A 19,452-nucleotide genomic window follows, 5' to 3' on the forward strand; every position below is an offset into this window, starting at 1 on the left:
TTCACCCTGGTCCCTGGGTGTAGCGAACATACGTACCTGGTACGCTAGACAGATAAACGTGACTATTGAACTTTCAAATGGAATGTAGGGAAGCGCCATGTGTAATGCTCCAACTAATAAAAGGCCGTCCCAGTGCCGATATAGTATAGTATAGTACTGGCTGGGAGCACATAAACGAGTGGCATCTCCGAGTGTGATGTTCAAGTGCTGGGAATACCAGGCTATCTCAAGCCCGTAATTAGCATTCCCTCTCGTAGCCAACCTATGTATAAGTCCTGATATGTACAGAAGAATGAGATACTATGGTGCTAATTATAATGACGCCCAGATACTTCTCGACCCGTCTAGTTGCGCGGCCCGTTGATAATCCACGAGAGATTGAACTTGCGCCAGATGATGGCACGGTACGAGTCGCCACCGCCCTTGTCATTGTAGAAATCGCTCTCCACCAGCGCGCCAATCTTGTAGTCGGCCGTCTTGCACATGCTCGAGTAGCCGCCCTCGTAGCCGGCGCCGGACACGGGCGCGTCGCTCAGCGCGCGGCCGTAGGTCCACTTGGCGGCGTCCCTGTCGTAGCTGATGCGCACGCGCATGTGGCGGCGGCTGTCCTTGCTGGCCGAGTTCAGGAAGATCACGCGCGACGGCCCGTCGTCTTTCTGGTTGTAGAACAGCACCGAGCCCTCGCACTGCGGGTCCGGGAGGCCCGTGTCGTCGGCGAAGGAGCCAAAGCTGGTCAGGGTCCCGCGCGCCACGCGCCGATAGTCGCCGCTACCGCCGGGCCGGTCGTTGCGGTAGAGCTTGCCGTCGGGCGTCTGCGCGATGGTGCCCTCGGATCCGCCGCCCGGGAGGAGCTGGACCGACCAGGTGCGGTTGCCCGGAGTGCCGCGGCCGATGATATTTCGGGACTGCGCCGGCACCACGAGTTCTCCGGTTGTGAGCTTGATGCCGTTGCCGGGGCCGACCGCATCCCCTGCCACCATTTGTCAGTTCAATGTTATGTTATCATTCAATCGCTGTCGTAGGTGGGGGATTTGCTTACATGCACGGCCGTCCGGTGTCAGCTGTTTGGTGAGGTCCTCGGGCTTGGACCAGGTCTTGCCATCGTCCTTGCTGACGGTCAAATACAGGTGCCTGCGACCCGCCCACGTGCTGTCGATCTTCTTGGTGACCCTGCCGTCGGGGAGCTTGTCGCCGCCCTTCTGGCTGTAGTCGGCTCCGTTCCAGGACATGAACAGGTAGATCGTGTTGCCGTCCACGACGGGAGTCGGGTTGCCCCACGTTCCTGCACCCGAGCCGACCACCTCTTGCAGGGGCTCCCAGTCGCCCGGGGCGTCGCCATTGTTGGTGGCTGTCTTCGTGCGCTTAAAGACCAGGTTGATGTCGCCAAAGTCGCGGTTATTGTGCCTGCGCCCCTCCGCAAATGCGAGCAACCGACCTGTGCTGGTCCTGACGACCGCCGGAATCCGAAAAGAATGGAAGCCGATGCCGCTGGCGAGCTTGTCCGGGGATGCCATGTTGGCGCTGCGGAACAACACAAACTCTTTGTGGTATTGCGCAGCGTCCCCGGCCGGGTCATCCACCTTGGCGTGTGAAAAGGGCGCAAGTAGCGCCCAGAGCGCGATGCCCTGCAGCCAGCGCATCGTAAATGGGCCGTTGGTTTGGCGTCAAGAAGGTCGGGAGGAGGGAAGCTGGCCCTGCCGAGACGGGACGAGGAGAGAGAGAGACGCAAGAGCGCTGAGTCTAGTCTCAACTTCGGATGTCAACCCGCCGCTGGCTGTTGTATTGCACATACAAAGCAGCCATCCCTCGCCATGCCTCATTGATCCTTTTTAACTTCCATGCTGCACCCCTGAGTCGGAGCCGAGTCTGACTCGTTGTTCAGCCGGCTTACTGGATGGCTTCGCGACGAGGTCTTAGCTGAGTCGCAAAGATAGAAGCCATGACAGATGCAAGTCTGTCCGGCCGCCTTATAAAGCGCCTTGCAGGTAACATCGCAATAGAATGGAGCCCGGCTATCCACGTTGAGTCCCTGCTAACACCACTGGCGAGAAAGAAAGTGCCCACGTGGCGGCGCAGTATCCTGGATGACACTGAGGTTGACCTCCTCGGTCTTGCTCTCTCGGTGTGAGTGCTGAATACAATGTTAGCCCGAGCTTACCCGAGTATGACATCCGCAAATAGCACGGACAGATAGAAGCTGGGGTAGCTCGTTGCTTGGCAGAAAAGCCGTACACCGAGCTTCTAACGCTGAGAGCAGTTTAGTTTGAGAGTAAAGCAAATGGGGCCAACGGAGAACAGACGAAAGAGAAGAAGAATATATAACAGGTGAAGGAGATAAGAGAAAAGATTAGGGAGAAAACAAGATAAAAACGATAAAGAAGAAAGAAGAAGAAAAGAAAAGAAGTCGGTTTCTGAATGTGTGCCCCTTTAACAGTGATGCGAGATGGACGGCTTATTTTGACCAGACTGAGCCTGAGAGAAAAGGTACGTACCTGAGATTTCACGTGAGGGCGCGCCAAAAGGCTCCACTCCCGTAACTGCTGGAATGTCGGGTGGATCCCACCTATCGCCGCGCGCTCCACGGTTTGCTTGTTAGTTTCGATTGACACTCCGCGTCCTCCAACGGACAGCGCCCGCTGTGGTCGCTGGACAGCTCCGCGCATAGGTATGATGCCTTCCTCGACGCCACAACACCCAATTGTCGGGGGTCTCAACGATGCGCAACGCCGCGCAGTCACATCTGATGCGGCCACTGTCGCGATCCTCGCGGGGCCGGGAAGCGGCAAGACACACACCCTGACGGCCAGGGTGGTGTGGCTGGTCGACCATGTGGGATTTCGGCCTGAAGATGTCATCGTCGCCACCTTCACCGTTAAGGCCGCCCGCGAAATGAAGGAGCGCATCGGGAAGGCCCTGGGCGGTGGCCGCGAGAACAGGATCGTCCTGGGCACCTTCCACAGCATTGCGCGCCGCTACCTCGCCGCATATGGACGCCACATCGGGCTCAGCCAGAAATTCGGCATTGGCGACGATGCCGATTCCAGGGCCATCATCGGCCGGATTTGCCAAAGGCTGCAGCTAGGCATCGATCCCGTGGCCGCTCGCGCCTGGATCAGCAAGAAGAAGGCCAGGGGCACCGACGCCGCCCCATCCAAGTCTGCGCGCCAGGAGGCCGCCGCCAAGAATCCCGGGCTGCAGCATCTCGAGCAGTGCTACCGGGAGTACCAAGACCAGCTGCAGCGGTCGAACCTCCTCGACTACGATGACCTCTTGGTGCGCTGTGTCGAGCTGCTGCGCAAGTTTCCGGCGTGCGTTTCCAACGTCCAGGCGGTTCTCATCGACGAGTACCAGGATACGAACGGCGTCCAGTACGAACTGATGAAGCTGTTTGCTCAGCGGCACCGGAGGATCACAATCGTGGGGGACCCGGACCAGAGCATCTACGGATGGCGGTCTGCCGAGATCAGGAACCTGTGGCGCCTGCTGCGGGAATTCCCCGACACCGACGAAGTCTCGCTCGAAGAGAACTACCGGTCGTCTCAGTCCATCCTCGACCTGTCTCTGCTCGTGATACAGCAGGACAAGAAGCGGTACCAGAAAGCGCTGAAGCCCACGCACAACAAGGGTTCGCGTCCGGTCCTCCGGAAGCTGAAAAGCGCCTCTGCGGAAGCAGACTGGGTTGTCTCGGAGATCAAGAGGGTGATGATGATGTCGGGCTCGATGCTGACCCATGACGACGTCGCGATATTACTGCGGTCGGCCGCGCTGTCAAGGCACATTGAGAGCTCCCTGGGAAAGGCGGGCATTGCCTACAGGATGGTGGGCGGCCACAAGTTCTACGACCGCACCGAGATCAAAATCCTACTTGATTATCTGCGCGTCATCCACCAGCCGGAGAACAACGACGCACTCGCCAGGATCCTCAACGTTCCGCAGCGAGGAGTTGGCAAGGTCACCATTGGACGCCTCCTCGAGGAAGCCGAAACGTCATCCCTCAGTGTCTGGGCCGTGTTGTGGAAACATTGCCGGGGAGACCGGATAGCGAAAACAAATCTCACAAAGCCAGCCGAGCAGAAGCTCAGTGGCAGCCTCCTTCGTCCGTTGGAAGATATCAGGAAGCGGATTCGAGAAGCATCCGGGCCCAACGGGACTCCTTTTGGGCTCGTCCAGATGATTGAGCAGCTTCTCACCACCCTTAACTTCCAGAAGCACCTCCAGAAGGAGTACGCAGATGACCATGAACAGAGGTGGGCAAACGTGGAGGAGTTCATCAGCCTCGCTGCTGACTTCGTGCGGGAAATGGGCCGCGCCGATGACGATGCTCTGCCGGAGATTGAAGGCGTCCAGCAGACTAGAGAGGTAGAGGCCTTGCCGCGTTTTCTCGCCACCGTAGCTTTGGCCTCGGACGCCCAGACCGGAGGCGATAACCAGGACAACAAGCCGCTGGTGACTCTCTCGACGATACACGCCGCGAAGGGCCTGGAATGGCCCGTTGTATTCGTCCCCGCCGTGTACAATGGGTCGATGCCCCACATGCGCGCGGAAGACGCCGACGAGGAGCGCAGACTGCTGTACGTTGCCATGACGAGAGCCCAAAGCCTGCTGTATCTCAGTTATCCGGTCTTTGCGTCAAACGGTAACGGCGAACGCAACGAGCTTTCGCCCTTTGTTGAACCCGTCAGCGGTTCCTTCTTGAAGAAAGGACCCTGCTTCGATCGACCGGTCTTGGGCGAGATTGCCAGAATCCTGCAGCGCAAGCTGCCGCCAGAGGATTCCATCTTCAAGAACCTGCCTGCCATGTTCAGCCCCGAGGACAATCTGTTTCCCGTCGACCCGGAGGAGTCGAGAGAAGGCCAACCCGCGGAGGACGCATCGCGGGTAAAAAGACCCAGATTACACGGCCCTTCAGCAGGGCAAGCGCACGGCGAGGAGACCCAATGGCGGCGGGAGTATACTACGACTCTGGAACAGTCCTTGGCATCGACAGTCGCTTCTCTGCCCGGTTTTGTCAGCGTCGGCTCTCATCAGGCCGCCATCACTGCTGCGAACGTCCCCTCCGAGCCCGCCCAAAAGGCCGAAAAGATCAAGCGTTCAAGCAGCCGACGACCCGCGGACCAGAAGAGCATCGTCGGGTTTGTTCGGACCACTTCTGGCTCTGCTCGTCCAGCCGCAGCCAGGCCCCCAGAAAACGCGAAGCCTAACGACGCGATTCCCGCTCGAAAACCGTTTGCCGTTCAACAACCTCAAGCAATCGATCCGGGTCTCGCCGGGCACAAGTTGGGAAGGGGGAAGTTGATGACTCGTCCATCTGTTCCAAACGAAGAGAAAACCGCCAGACAAGCACAGTATGCCTGCTTTAGCTCGCCGCCCCGGCCGGCCGCAAAAGAAGGTGGCAAAGGGAATAAGCCGGTGAAACCCAACAATGTTGAACCGCCACCTCAGCAAACCCGCACTGGGGGCTCTCTACACGCGACGACGTTCAACATCCCCAAAGGACTTGGCAGCGCTATTAAGAGACCTACCGGTCTGAGCCTGGAGAGGATCACGCCGATTGAGAGATTGCGTAAGCCGTTCAAGCCATTGACCATCAATCGGTCGTAATGGGTGTTGATGAAGCGTTATGAGGGATAAGCTACGCTAGTTATGGCGCTCAGTTATTCTCGTTCCCGCCACATCATAAAGCGATGGAATAACAACCACTGTGTGAGCTGGCTCCCGTTCGGTATGGTTGTAATGGGCAGATGCTTAGACGTCCCTGGCATTAACATTGAACAAAGACGGATGCGTTATGACCTAAATTAGGTGATGCCGGTCTAACTACGGATTATGCGTTGTATGCGTTATGCTGACGCCAAGGCGTTATGCTGCACCACCCGTCTTCTCCCGGAGCCCCAGCGGACTGTACCAGTGACTTGCTATTTCCTATTGGGGCAATTACACTGAGAAGCGCTTCCTACAGGATGTTATATAAACGCTTCTCGTCCGCCGGAACAGACGATGAATCATTCCGTCATCATCCCAAGCATCCTCACTCAAGTACCTTTATCTTCTCTTATACTACACACATTACGCGATAAGCATAAACCAAAGCCAGTTGAACCAACACCACTCAAAAGCAAAGACAAATGGCCGCCGCCCCAAGCTTCAGAACCATCTCTCCTTCCGTCCGCCTCCCACTTCATCGGCCCGTCGCCACCAGCCGCACACTCCCAAACCAAATATCATCATCATCATACTATTTCTCAACCACACGCGCCGCCCTCAGCGGCAGCACCGGCCCCAATGGGAACCCTAGTTCCTCCTACCCGACGTTCTCCCTCAAACGCATCAGCCCGAATCCCCGCGTGAGGATGGCTGTCGGCGCCGGTCTCGCCCTCCTCGCCGTCGCCGAGGGCTACGCCATCATGGAGTTCTGGCCCAAGATCACCGGCCGGGACAACAACAACAAGAGGCAGGGTAGCCCTGAGTAGGGGCGCTTGAGGATTTGGCCGTGTCACCTCTGTGTATTATGTCAGACGCGCCGAGAACTCGGCAACTTTAGATGTGCCGAAGTCCGAGGTTGGAAGGTTCAATGAAGGGGTTGGGTCGTTTGTCTTAGGAATGATTGTGGAGGACGCAACGGTGCTTACGGGCTTGGACGGGAACAACATGGGAAGATGGCTTTTTTACTGCCTGGAACATGCATCGGTTTTGAGGGACGTTGGGGAATTCGGAAACCTACAAGTAGATCCATATACATACATGCAATAGTCTGCTCAATCAGATGAACCATACCGGACCTGGTGAAAGGAATAGTGGAGCGTATAATACAACATAGACATACAAACCTAGAGTCTCCTTGAGATCTGTCATGCCCTGGTGAAGCTTCTCATTAGCCCGCAATCCAGATTAGCCTCGAACTTCAACTTGATATGCGTTTTAAATTCTGGTTAGATAAGTAGCCACAAGCGAGATTGAGGAGAGGATATACTGATGGTTGGTTGCGTTGGCGAAAACATAGAAGGAATCAAGCAGGTAGGCGCCGGCTAAGGACTAGCCTCGTAAGGGTTTGTAGCATTTGACGCTTTCCAGATGCTACATAAACTCTGAGATCGTTTGGGTAGGTCAGCGGGCCGGAGGTTTGGTTGGTTTGAGCAAGAAGACTCGCCTCTCCTTTTCCAGTCAGAGCAGCCTCGCGGAATCACAGGAAGAGACCCCAGCGAAGAATCATGCCAGGCGAACAGAGCGACAAACTTGAAGGGGAGGCATCGCAGTTCTCAATATTAAGTACCTTACTAATTAGAATATAACCACATTGCTTTGGAACAAGCCGCGGACAGTCAAAAATACAAGCGAAGACAAGATCCCCAAGCGTGACGACACATGGAACGTAAAAAGTCCTCGTCAATCCCCGCCCCTCTTACCGCGCTTATCCCTTCTTCCCAGCCATGTCTACCCATCTATTGTCTCCGTAGTGCCCATTCCAAAGTCTCCGCCAGATCCAACCAGCCTTTATCACAACCTCAGCTCCCTCACGATCTGCTCCGCCATAGCCTTGTATTGCCACGTATTCCCGCCGACCCTCTTGAATTGCACGCCGTGCAGGGTCACGATGGGCACCTTGACAATGACAATCTCAAAGCGGATCTCGCCGTCCGCCACCCTCGCCTCAGACCGACGGGATTGCGAGTGGTACGAAGGGTGCCTCTCTTCCTCGGCGAGGCTCGGCGCGTGCGAGCAGCTGAACCCGCCCTTGATCTCGGTGTAGTCTACGCCCAGCATCTTGAGCACCCGCTTGATGTCGGCGCGGATCTCGGGCAGCGGCTTGGTGGACGTCGTCGACACGCTGAAGATGCCCTTGAGGTAGACGGGCTTGGCAAGGTCTGGGTCTTCCGGCTCGAGGCGCTCGTGGGAGCCGCCGCTCGTGTCGCCGCCCTCGGCTTCCAAGCCCAGTTCGGCATCTGTTTCTTCCTTCACCGGTTCCTGATATGGCGGCTGCGGTTGCTGTTGCTGATCGCGCGCCTCGGCCTCGCGCTTGGCCCGCCTGGCTTGGATGCTCTCCCTACGGGCGTGGCCGAGCGACTTGGCGCGCATCGACACGGATTTCTGCATCAATGTGCTGGTCCTCCCCTCGGACGACTCTTTCCTCCTGTCACCCCTGGTGCTTAGCCTCCGCAGGAGCGACACCGGCCCATTGCCGCCCTTCTTCTGCGGGATCATGTCCGGCGACAGCAGCCCGTTCTTAGCCGGCTCCCTAACCTGGTCTTCGCTGTGCGACCTCGCTCTTTGCCGCGCTTGTGAACTGCCCTCGGTGTGTGCAGGCTGTGGCGGGACAATTTCGGCAAGCGAATGCTTTTCCTTTGGCCGCGGCATGGGCGACGACGGGACAGGTAACTGAGCTTGCTGCGGAGAGGGCGGCACCTGCACCTTGGGCGGCACTGATGGCTGTGCTGCTTGCGCTGCTTGCCTCTCCCGCTCGAGCTTCTCCTGGACGAGATAGTAGATGGAGATCATAGGGTCAAAGGCGTTGAGCGGATCGTCGCCCATGGGCAAGCCCTCCGAACTGGTGTTGGTCAGAGTATCCTTGCTCGTTATTGAGTTTCTCCGCTTATAGAAGTCGAAACCAAAGGCACGCCTCTTTTCGGCATCCCTGGGCGCTGGCTGTGGCTGATCTTTTTCCCTCTCCAAGCGCCGGACGGCTGCTTGGTATTTTTGCGACGTGATCTTCTTGGTCAGCTCCTCCCGGATGTAGTCTGGGGGGCCGAACTTGAATCCCGTCATATGTGCGATGACCTCCTCGTCGAGCGGTAATTTCAGGGGTTCGCGCTGGGGAAGATAGTTCTCGGGAGGCCCATTGTACCCCTTCAGCATCCAGGGGTGGTTCATGACCTCGTGCATCGTAGCGCGCTGTTTCGGGTCCGTTACCAGCATCCGCGAAATCAGATGTTTGCACTCTAATCATCCATCAGCAAGAATGCGCCACGCAAGCCGCCCAGAGAGCACTTACCGCTTGACAGCCAATTGGGATAGTCGACGGCGCCTTTCTTGATCTTCTGATGAAGAGCTGGCATGTACTGATCATCGAACGGCACTTTACCGCAGACGAGCACGAACAGAACGACGCCAAAGCTCCATACATCAACCTCAGGGCCGGTGTATGGACGCGCCTGGAGCAGCTCCGGCGCGGCAAAGTAGAGACTGCCGCAATACGTCTTGAGTTTCCTATCCTCGTCAGGGGAAAACAGGTTGCTCAGGCCGAAGTCGATGATCTTGATGTCGCCGGTCTTGCTGATCAGGATGTTCTCGATTTTGAGATCGCGGTGGACGATGCTGTTGCGGTGGCAATAGTCGACGGCGCTCGCTATTTGGCGCGCAAACTTCCTAGCCTGCTTCTCCTTGAGTTTTCCGTGGGAGATGATGTAATCGAGCATCTGACCGCCATTGACATATTCAAAAAGCATGTACCAATGCCATCTTGTCCGCAGGTTGTCCCGCAGCCCACACACATAGGGGTGGCTGAGCAGACTGACGATGGCAGCCTCGCGCGCATTGCGGTCCTCCCTGGCGGCATCGGCCTTCTCTCGATCTTCCCTGCTTTGGCGTCCGTCGTCGGCAGATACCCTCTCGATGATTTTGCAAGCGACCTGCACCAACGAGCCGAGCGTTAGACGGAGGGGACTGTAATCGTGGATATAGGGGGGTATATGTGTAGACTTGCCAGTTCATTTGAGCCCTCCTTCCTCGCCAGCTTGACTTTACCCATGCTCCCCTGACCGATGGTCTTGATGAAGGCGTAGTTGCCCGACGGCGCCGGGATGACAGTGCGGTATCTGTGCTTCGATCGCTGCGACGACTGGGGGTCTGCAGCCCTATCGCGCGGCTCCTCGGCGGTGGCGGGCGGGTTGGTCGCGGCAGGAGCGGGCATTTCGGCGTGCTGCTGGTGCTGGGGCGACGGCGCGGTTGTTGATCGCTGACTGCTGCGGCGGTGGGGTCGCGAAGCTTCGGCTCTCGTTGACGACTCCGACCGCGGGGCTGGCTCTGCTCGTGAAGAAGTCGGCGGCCGTCGCGTGCGGACAGATTGGGAGCGAATGGGCATTTCAGCCCCGGCAGAGAGTGTTGTCGCCATGGCAAGCGTGGGAAAAGCTGGGCCCACGCGGCAACTGGTCTATGCTCGCTCCAGCAAACTGACCGCTGGAGACCGTGAGACGTAGAAATCCACCAGACTCAAGAGACACACCATTCAGCTACTTTCCGGATGCAACGGGCTGCAGGTGACACAGGTTTCAAGCACCGCTACGATGGTCGCACGTAGGCTGGGTGGCAGGGATGGGAAAAGGCGGGCGGTCGGTTGGGTGAAAGGCGCAGGAGAAATGACGGCGCGGAGCGATGATCGTCAAGCCGAAGAAAACCAAGGATGCAAGTCGGCCGCGGACAAGAATTGGCGATTGGCGTTTTTCGCAGTATTTGAGCCGCTTCTAAATGCTAGTCGTTATTTGAATGCGCACTGCAATTTCAGGGGCATCGTGTCGCTATGAGGTTGGACAGTTGAAGGGGCCTTGGAAGTAGGTTGAGGGGGACAAGTTGGTTGCTTGGGCTGGACCTGTTCAGCAGGGACCCGAAAAGTGGGGCACGCAAATGGATGGTGGTTTGTTACGGGTAGGGGTTCGTAATTACATATAACTTAGAACGCAGAGTACCATCAACTATCAAGCTCTCGTTGGTAGGATTTCTGGCTCCCTTTAGTTATACCATGCCGGATGAACACACGGTGGATTAAATTCATGATGAACTTAATCGGTTCACTGGGTAATGGAGTCATTTTCCTTTGAACTTCCGCTCGCAAGTTGGAGGATTACAATGTCATGGAGTTACGGATATAGTATGTCCACCTCACTGCCAGTTCCTATCTAAGTGGTCCCAGTTCCAAGCCTCCAACACTTAACTACTGCGGGCCTCGGTGACTGGCTCCGGAGTTCGGCCACCTGTATCCGTACCTATGTAGGTATGTACCTGATGTAGCATGGCAGTGCTTGATTGGCTCTGAGCAGCCTCCCCTGAATGCCATCAAGAGGTCATTTCTCCCTGACTCGAGATTCATGCCTTTGTCCGTTGTCTACGTACGCTACCATACTGCTTTACAGATGCCTTAGCCTCATTGCCAAGGTTCCAGCATGCTGGACTTCTGGTCATTTTTGTTCTGCAGCCGTGGCTCATCGGCCGTCTGATTGCTTCTTGATTGGCCTCCCGGCGGCGGGGGATGTTGTGTGTGCAGGTCGCGCTAGGCTTAACCAAACAAGCGGCCGCATCCCGGGTCAGCATTGACGTCCTCGGAGCAAACGGTCCAACCTAGGCAGTTACACAGGATAGCATTTCGGTGAATGATAGATCGCCATCGAAAGGTACATACATGTACGCGACTAGGTTAGGTACCTAGGCAGAGAGTGGTGAAGGTGGAAGACCAAGCACGAATATGAGGCCAATGGATACCGTGTCACGAAATTACAGGGGTATCAAATCTCAAATACAGTATCATTGTCAGTTAGTACCAGTAAACAGCCTTGAGGTGGACATGGATGATATCATGGTGCGCGCCCGAACTCCGATATATGACGGTAGTTTACGTAGCAGCTTGTGCCAACCGTCACTTGCCCCAAATTCTATTTGCCAGACCGTGGTGAGTGGTGAAGCCAAGTCCTGTTGTTAGTTGAGTTTCGTATGCCAGTGGTAGAAACCCCGACGGTTAGATTCGCGAAGCTCCGGCGCCTGGCGATAAGGAAACAAGGACACTAACCGCCCACTCCCGAGCTAGCACCTCTGTTTAAACACAGTACATTTCAGCAGGCTGCTTCAGTATGAGGCCAAAGTGATTCGATTACTCGACACTATTCACGAGCTGGAGAACCGGTGCTGGTGTCCTCCTATCAGGGCAGTCAACAAGCCCCCGCGATTCCCCGCATCGTATTTACCGTAACCCTGCGGTGTACGGATGACCCTACCAAAAGAAATGGGACACCGCCTTTTAGCGCTCAGTGGTTCTGCCTGGCAGAAAACCCGCTATAACCCGCTAGGCCAAATCGGGCGGTGTACCATTTCTTTTGGTAGCGTCTTCCGTACTGTGTAATGTGTATGGATTCGGTAGTTGGCGGAACTTTCCCTGAACATCTTCACCGCCTTCTATTTAGGATCGCCATACCGCATCCACAGCGAACTACAGCTCTGCATGGCACAGTAAGTTTAGCGGTTGAATCGCGATAGACAACGCAGCTTCCAGCAGGAGTTCCGCGCCTTTCCCACAGCTCTACGCTCACAACTTCGCGCGTTTAGCGTTCCCATGTCCTACAAGAGGTCACGCGCCACTTACGAGGCCGATCTTACTGCGCAGCAATCCCCTTTCGTCCTTTACGGCACGCCACTTCCACCACTCGACCCCGAGGTCCGCGATGATGGTTCCTACGTACCGCTCTGGAAGCAGGAGGTGAGGGACGAACGGGGAAGGAAGAGGCTCCACGGCGCATTCACAGGAGGATGGAGCGCAGGGCAAGTACTACGCTCGTTCTAGCAATGCCAATAAGCCTGCTGACGTGTTACCCAGCTACTTCAACACCGTCGGCTCCAAGGAAGGATGGACGCCTTCAACGTTTGTCTCTTCCCGGACCAAACGGCACAAGGATGACCCTGGCGCGACTCAACAACGTCCCGAGGACTTCATGGACGAGGAGGATTTGGCCGATGCTGAAGAACACAAGAGAATCCAAACCCAGGCCGCATTTTCCGGTTTGGGTACAACCGCGGATGATGCCACGAGGGCGAGCGCCCTCATGGGCCTCTTTCGTGTAGAAGGGGAAACTATGGGCACTAAGCTTCTCAAGAAGATGGGGTGGAAGGAAGGTCAAGGTATCGGCCCCAAAATCCGGAGGCAGGCACGCCTTGACCTTCGTACCGACAACAACGACGCCGGCGAGACGTACCTTTTCGCGCCAGAGAACGTGACGATGATCAGCTTCGTCCGCAAAACCGACCACAAGGGCCTTGGCTATGCAGGAGAGACGAACCTGGCGCCCATTGGCCTCTCCACCCAAACCATAGGGGCAGATGATTCTGAGGAGGATGACTATGGTCAAGGTATGGGAAAACTTGGACGCCCTAAATTCACGCTAGGCGCAGGGCGCAAGAAAGAGCGAGACAAGAGCCGGGGAGGCATCGGGGTTGGCATTTTGAATGATACCGGGTCCGATGACGAGGACCCCTACGAGATCGGCCCTCGAATATCCTACAACCGCGTGATAGGAGGGGATAAAAAGAAGAAGAAAACCACAACGCCCGTGAATCCCACCTTAAGAACAAAGCCGACCTTCACATCGTCCAAGAAGCCACAGTTAGCGAAGATTTCGCTGGGAGTACGGAGATGCCACGACGGCCGACTTCCTCCAGAGGGGTTCATTTTTGGCAAGGAGGCCGACGCCCTGACGTCCGAAATCAATGCCGAAGGGAAGTATCCTCCTCCGAAGGTGCCGCCAGGTTGGGTACCAGCAAAACAAGCCAAACCACAGGAAGGTTCAACATGTTATGTCTCTACAGCAGACGCTGCCAAAGCGTCAACGCTTGATCCGAAGGCTCGCGCCGCCATACTCGGTGAAAAGCAGCTTCCTGGGAAGTCCGTCTTCGACTTCATGTCCGCGGAAGCAAGGGAACGGCTAGCCGCTGTAACTGGGAGGCCCGACTTGCCTCCCGCGCGAGGCGAGGTTCCTGCAGGACACGCACTCAGCGAATCAGACCGCTTGCAGGAACTCCTCAGCCGAGTTCCAAAACTGGATAAGGAGTCAGCCGTTGCGGCCCTCTCAAGAGGTGCCAGCGGCAACGCACCTTACGCAGATGATGAAGCGAAGCGCTCGAGATATCTTTCTTTCCTTGAGTACCAGGCCGGCTTCAAGGAGACGCCGGGAATACAGCCCACGAAGATGAACAGCGAGGAGTGGTTGAGAGAAATGCACGAGTTTTATAACTGTGCGAGGATCTTCAAGCCCATGACTGGTTTCATGGCTAGTCGATTTACGACCTCGAGGACGAAGCCCAGTCCTCAGTCCGGGGATGGAGAAAGCGGAAAGGATCTGCTCTCGAAACCTCAACCGAAGCCTGAGGATCCCGCTGAAGAAGCGGCAAAATTGGGTATGTTTGGGCCGATGACCAGGTCTATCGCCGATTTCTATCCCACTCGGCTACTATGCAAGCGTTTCAACGTGAAGCCTCCCGCGCACGTTCAACCCGATGACTACCCGCCTGCTTCGGGGCCGGGCAAGGAGAAGTATGACTTCGGCTCCAAACCTAATACTTATCAGGGCTATGGGTTTTCGCACCAGGAGCCCGTGGCGCAGGAGTATGGCTTTGTCCCTGCCTCATCGCACGGTACTCCGAGAGAACGAGAAGATATCTCTCAACCAGCCGCAGTAGCCGAGGAGGTGGTCGTCGACTCGACTAGAAACGAGGCTCTGGAAGGGAAGAGGGCCGGAGAGGATGTGTTTAGAGCTATATTCGGGGACAGCGATGATGACGAGGGTTGAGCGACACTCAGCGTAAGGATAGGGGGATCCGCTTGTCTAAGTCATCATTGATATGGCCGAGCAAACACTGGGCGTGTGAAGTGTGTCAAGCCCAGAATACCAAACGAAGCCCACTTTAGCTTTACCTAAGACTTCAATTGTCGCTGTGACTGTGAGCAGCTTCGGCTTTTGGTGATGCACGCCCAGTGCGTCTGGAGCTAGCATCTCGGACTGCGTATGCCTCCAGCTCTACGTAGCATCTCAACGTTAAATGACGAAAACCCCATATCTTAACTCCAGACAGATTTGATTGGCCAGTCGGGCGGCTACTCCAATCCACTGTTGGGCGGACAGGGGACCTGACACCTGCTTCAGCGGAGCCAAGCAGTCCAATTGAGCGAACTGGGGGCAACCTCATCTCGAACCCCCTGCCAACAAAGGACAGCCGCTGTACGGAAATATGTATCCAACTTTGTAGTTCTTTTTTACCCGAGATCCTCTGCGCCATCTGATGAGTTAGACGCAATCATTCAGACGAGCGTTTTCTGTACATTGGCTCGCTGCACTTCTTGCGCGAGCAAACTGTAGCTGACAGCGCTACACCGACTTATCTTGTAAGTAACCCGCCGCCCAATCACTCCGACACTCTCCAACAACTGTCAAGCTAAAAGCAACCCACAGGCCCGCCGAACACCCGAGCGACAACCTGCAATCGGCGTGTCGTCAGTATCACGATTCACGAGTCTCCTAATAGTACAGCGCCCTCGTCGCGAAACTCTCATTCGCCGCCGTCACGCTGTCCGACCGCCGAGATTCTAGCAGCTCGTCCTCCGGGCGCTACCCCCGCACACGGCGCAGTGTCGAAGAGGAAGCAGGGATTCCAGAGCCGCACGACACCGTGGCTGAGACCACCCCAGTGTGCTTTACCGCCGAGGTTGACACCGAGCTCACCAGCGTCTCCGCCGACGAAGAACAAGATCCAACATCCCGTCAGCGCTCCCCACCGCCGCAGTATCCCGCCTCAGAGGCCTCGGGCAGTTCAGCCTTCCGGCCACCACCCTCGTTTTCGTCGCTCTTTCCTTATCACGACCACGAAGCGTCGGCATCCGTACTCGAGCCGTACGAGCCGTACAAGCATACCGTCGACGACAGCGGCGCAACTTCTTCGGTCTCCGCTGCAGCACCAGCGTATGCGCCACCCGACCAGGTAGCACCCGAGTCTTCGAATCGCGCGTCTGCAGCCCTCAGGCTTCAGGACGAGACCAAGCGCGCGCTCCCACAGGATACCAAAGGTCCCGCGGGCGAGCCGTCGCGCAGAAGCAAGGACGAGGAAGCAGAGCCGCCACCGGCATATTCGGAGGGATCCAGTCCCCTCCAGTCATTCACATACCTCATGGCTGCCGCAGGAGGCGCGTCGAGTATTATTACTCAGGTTCAGCAGGGCGGGCCGTCCCTGAACCCCTTAGGAGGTATGCAGCGATGTCGGGAATCAGATCCGGAAGTGCCAGGCTAACAACGGGGCGATCAGATGTACCCGGCGATGAGACGATCGTGATGGACCTGCGGTGGGTTTACATGCGTCGGATCCCGCTTTGGCAACCATGCAGCTGACTGACTGGTCGAACAGGGGCACGCGCTTTAAGCTGTCCAGAGACGAGCTGTTGACACTACCAGAATTTGTCCTCCTCTCGCTCTTTCCTAACGGCCTCTTCCCGGAGGGGCATATGGGGGGCTTCTCAGAAGGAGATGCTGTCCAAGTAGATGTGGGTTCACCAGATTTCAGCTTGTAAACCAAGATGTCCGTCACGATGACGCTCTGCTGGCATGCCAGACAGACACATTGCGCACCGCCGGGGAATCCCAACGGCTAGCAGAGCGTGTGCTCTCATCGGCGTCACCCTCAGAAGCCTAAAACATGCATATCGCTAACAATCTGTTACAAATCCAGTACGACCCTGCATCGTTACAATACATGTTGGACTTCTTCCGGAACGTGGCGCAGAGTATTCCAGCCGAACCCACCCAGGAAGGAGCCGACGGCGTTGTGCCTCTCGACCCCGGGGCGCGGGACGAGAGCAGCAGGCGAGCTGGCATCATCGTGCTGCGCGAGGACCTCGATTTCTACGCCATCCCACCCAAGCAGGACATCAACCAACCCGAGATGATGGAGGTCAAACGGGCCGCGGCGAAGGCACTGCTCCAGCAGGACGGGATCTTCAGCGGGCTGAAGAAGAGTGACGAGCCGGGGACAACCGAGGCGCATCTGATCGAGATGCTGACGGCCGGGTGAGTTGTTCCCCTCCTTCATTTGCACGCCCCTCAGTCTCACGCAGGTTTTTAACTAACTACGTCTAGCGGCTTCAACCACGACGACCGCTGGGGCCACCGGGCGGGCGAGCCCAACAAGGCCGTCATCTGCTCTCTGGCGCTGGCGCGGCTGCGCTCCGACATCCGGGGCAACGACATGGGCAGCAGCGCCGTTGGCATGGCGCAAAAGCTTCTGCTCTTTTGGCGTAAGCCCGCCAGAAGGTGCTGGTGGGAGGGCGTGGAGCTCGACAACGTCGAGGGCCTCCCCGAGGGCACCAAGCTGAAGGTCTGGATCCGCAGGGTGTGGACGCTGGAGATGAGCGTCATTGGCTTGCGTTAGTAGCGCGGGCTAAGCGCTTACTGCTTTCTTGGATGTCTTGCCCTTGCCAGTCCAGTGGGTTGCCTGTTGTGTTATTCGCATGGTAGATCGCTTGGAGAGCCGCCTTTGTGAACAAGTCGGCTCTCGGGGAGAACGCGACACAGGGGAAATATACAGCTTTGCTGGTGTGGTTGGGGCGCGGCCATGATTTGTCTTCTTTTCTTTTCCACCCCTTTTCTTCCGTTGTCTCTCTCTCCCCGCGATTCCCGAAACACTTTTCTCTTCTGTTTTTCTTTGCTACAAGGCATTGGGTTCGCTTGGGCACTGAGATAAAAAGATCTGTTAATAATACCTTCCTGTTGGAGAACTCGAACAAGCAACAGGCAGGATGTCACGGCAGGAATAGCATGGTTGTATTGTACAAGTTAATATGGAGGTTTGTGGTGCAACGCTCCGACTGGAGGACGAGTGTCCCGCTCGGGGCCAGTTGACCCGGACTCGGCCCACTGCCAGCCGGCTGGCCCCGAAGACCCGAGCTCCGCAGCCGGAGTCCCCGCTCTGCCCCGCCGGGCCATCGGCGCTTACTGGCAGAGGAGAGCGCGCAGCTGTTGCCCACACGCTCGACTTCCCGCTGCAATGAGCTTCCCAGGTATCGACATACTTTGGATATCGTGGCCCCACTAGGAGTTGAACTGGATCCTCTCTCAGCCCATTGCGTTGCCGTCCCTAGCCGCGCTCTACTGTGACGGTTCCCTTGTTAGGTACCCAACGGTTCTGTTCGCTTGCTTGGTGTCGTCTTCCCCAACCTTATTGCCAACACATCATCACCATTCCTAACTCACCAACTTGACTTGAACTCACTCCCAAGTTCCACTACGCACGCACACAAGAGACAGAAGAAACATGGCTCCACACGTACCCCCCTCAGGCGTCTGGTGCCCAGCCGTCACGCTCTTCAACCCCGACACCGACACCCTTGACGCGCCCGCCCAGTCGCTTTATTACTCCTACCTGGGCAAGCAGACCGGCCTCGCCGGCCTGGTGATCCTCGGCACCAATGCCGAGACGTTCCTCCTGACGCGCGAGGAGCGCAAGGAGCTGCTCGTCCTGGCTCGCAAGGTGCTCGGCCCGGACTTCCCCATCATGGCGGGCGTCGGCGGCCACTCGGTCCGGCAGGTGAACGAGTTCGTCGCGGATGCCGTGGAGGCTGGTGCCGATTACGTACTGCTGCTGCCGCCGGGGTATTTCAAGGTGGCCAACATGGGCGAGGTCGTGGAGGGGTTCTATGCCCAGGTGGCGGACGCGTGGGCCGGGAAGGGGGTGAGGATTGTGGTGTATAACTTCCCTGGCGTTTGTGGGGGGGTGGACTTGGATAGGTGTGTTGTTTCTTCTATCTTCCATTTACACTTGCATTGCATTGCGTTGCGTTGCGTTTTCCTGCCTGAAGTTACCGCCGGGTACAGGGCTTCAGGGGGGAGAAGGGAAGCAAAGAGAGAGAAAAATGGGCTAACAAGTGACAGTGAGACCATTGCGCGGTTGGTGAGGAGGCACGAGAACATTGTGGGAGTGAAGCTCACGTGCGGGAGCGTGGCTAAGATCACGAGGCTGGCGGCCGAGTTCCCCCCAGAGAGGTTTGCGGTGTTTGGCGGGCAGAGTGATTTCTTGATCGGGGGGCTCGCGGTCGGCAGCGCTGGATGCATTGCCGCATTCGCAAACGTGTTTCCCAAGACGATCGTGGAAGTGTACAACCTGTACAAGGCCGGGAAGACGCTAGAGGCGTTAGAGCTGCACAAAAAAGCTGCGCTGGCGGAGCAGGCGACCAAGACTGGAGGCATTGCGGCCACCAAGTATGCGGCAAGTGTGTTCACGGCGCCGCTGGCTGGTGTTAAGGATGCCGAGAGCAAGATGATGCCGAGAAGGCCGTATCTGCCCCCTGGAGCGGAAGCCAAAAGGAAGATCAGGGAGGCGCTAGCTGGGGTTGCTGAGATCGAGAAGAGCATTGCAAGGTGAGAGCCCCTGGCGGAGGCATGGCAACCGGGAGCTGGTAGCCTGGTATGAAGAAACAAGATTAAGTAGAGGAGTTAGAACGCCTGTCATCCGTACCTGCATCTTGACATAAGCTCGCTCATCTCCTTAGCAAAGCTGCCCGTCTTTCCCACTGGATGTAGTGACCAAAGGGGGCTGCAGTGGTTCCGGATGAGTTCGTGTGCGTAAACACCGTGAGGATACAGTCTTGTGGCCCCTTGCTCAGGTAGTTGAGGGCTTCAGACCCAATAGAACCCTCAGGTAGGTATTATGAAACTTTCCTAT

The 19,452-nt window shown here is 56.9% G+C and overlaps 7 protein-coding genes across 7 annotated transcripts; 5 read left to right on the top strand and 2 right to left on the bottom strand.

Annotated features, from left to right (window-relative positions):
- Window positions 1-134: 134 nt before the first annotated feature.
- On the bottom strand, window positions 135-1,789 carry B0T15DRAFT_271857 (glycoside hydrolase family 33 protein). The gene is made up of 2 exons (XM_062863473.1): window positions 1,040-1,789; window positions 135-970 (listed from the first exon to the last, which is right to left on the bottom strand). Exons 1-2 carry the CDS (start codon window positions 1,638-1,640, stop codon window positions 345-347), a joined length of 1,227 nt encoding a protein of 408 aa, XP_062719133.1. The 5' UTR covers window positions 1,641-1,789; the 3' UTR covers window positions 135-344.
- Window positions 1,790-2,670: 881 nt separating this feature from the next.
- B0T15DRAFT_486805 (P-loop containing nucleoside triphosphate hydrolase protein) lies at window positions 2,671-5,601 on the top strand (the record flags this gene model as incomplete). The annotated part of the gene is made up of 4 exons (XM_062866386.1): window positions 2,671-4,446; window positions 4,477-4,620; window positions 4,657-4,722; window positions 4,753-5,601. 4 exons carry the CDS (start codon window positions 2,671-2,673, stop codon window positions 5,599-5,601), a joined length of 2,835 nt encoding a protein of 944 aa, XP_062719134.1.
- Window positions 5,602-6,125: 524 nt separating this feature from the next.
- Window positions 6,126-6,470, top strand: B0T15DRAFT_495917 (uncharacterized protein; the record flags this gene model as incomplete). Its single annotated transcript, XM_062867132.1, has 1 exon — window positions 6,126-6,470. The coding sequence occupies one exon, from the start codon at window positions 6,126-6,128 to the stop codon at window positions 6,468-6,470; it is 345 nt and encodes a 114-aa protein (XP_062719135.1).
- A 763-nt stretch (window positions 6,471-7,233) lies between these two features.
- On the bottom strand, window positions 7,234-10,552 carry B0T15DRAFT_539911 (kinase-like domain-containing protein). The gene is made up of 3 exons (XM_062869763.1): window positions 9,698-10,552; window positions 8,987-9,623; window positions 7,234-8,933 (listed from the first exon to the last, which is right to left on the bottom strand). The coding sequence occupies exons 1-3, from the start codon at window positions 10,103-10,105 to the stop codon at window positions 7,495-7,497; spliced, it is 2,484 nt and encodes an 827-aa protein (XP_062719136.1). The 5' UTR covers window positions 10,106-10,552; the 3' UTR covers window positions 7,234-7,494.
- A 1,608-nt stretch (window positions 10,553-12,160) lies between these two features.
- On the top strand, window positions 12,161-14,604 carry B0T15DRAFT_271994 (uncharacterized protein). The gene is made up of 2 exons (XM_062863474.1): window positions 12,161-12,516; window positions 12,572-14,604. Exons 1-2 carry the CDS (start codon window positions 12,311-12,313, stop codon window positions 14,535-14,537), a joined length of 2,172 nt encoding a protein of 723 aa, XP_062719137.1. The 5' UTR covers window positions 12,161-12,310; the 3' UTR covers window positions 14,538-14,604.
- Window positions 14,605-15,336: 732 nt separating this feature from the next.
- Window positions 15,337-17,199, top strand: B0T15DRAFT_560378 (uncharacterized protein; the record flags this gene model as incomplete). Its single annotated transcript, XM_062870529.1, has 5 exons — window positions 15,337-15,985; window positions 16,045-16,081; window positions 16,144-16,279; window positions 16,465-16,802; window positions 16,872-17,199. Coding segments are annotated over 5 exons (1,452 nt in total), but the record flags the coding sequence as incomplete, so codon positions are not given.
- A 640-nt stretch (window positions 17,200-17,839) lies between these two features.
- On the top strand, window positions 17,840-19,210 carry B0T15DRAFT_272007 (uncharacterized protein). Its single transcript, XM_062863475.1, has 2 exons — window positions 17,840-18,518; window positions 18,663-19,210. The coding sequence occupies exons 1-2, from the start codon at window positions 18,046-18,048 to the stop codon at window positions 19,150-19,152; spliced, it is 963 nt and encodes a 320-aa protein (XP_062719139.1). The 5' UTR covers window positions 17,840-18,045; the 3' UTR covers window positions 19,153-19,210.
- Window positions 19,211-19,452: the final 242 nt, after the last annotated feature.

Source organism: Chaetomium strumarium (genome assembly GCF_033439665.1).
Source record: "Chaetomium strumarium strain CBS 333.67 chromosome Unknown B0T15scaffold_6, whole genome shotgun sequence".
Lineage (NCBI taxonomy): Eukaryota > Fungi > Ascomycota > Sordariomycetes > Sordariales > Chaetomiaceae > Chaetomium > Chaetomium strumarium.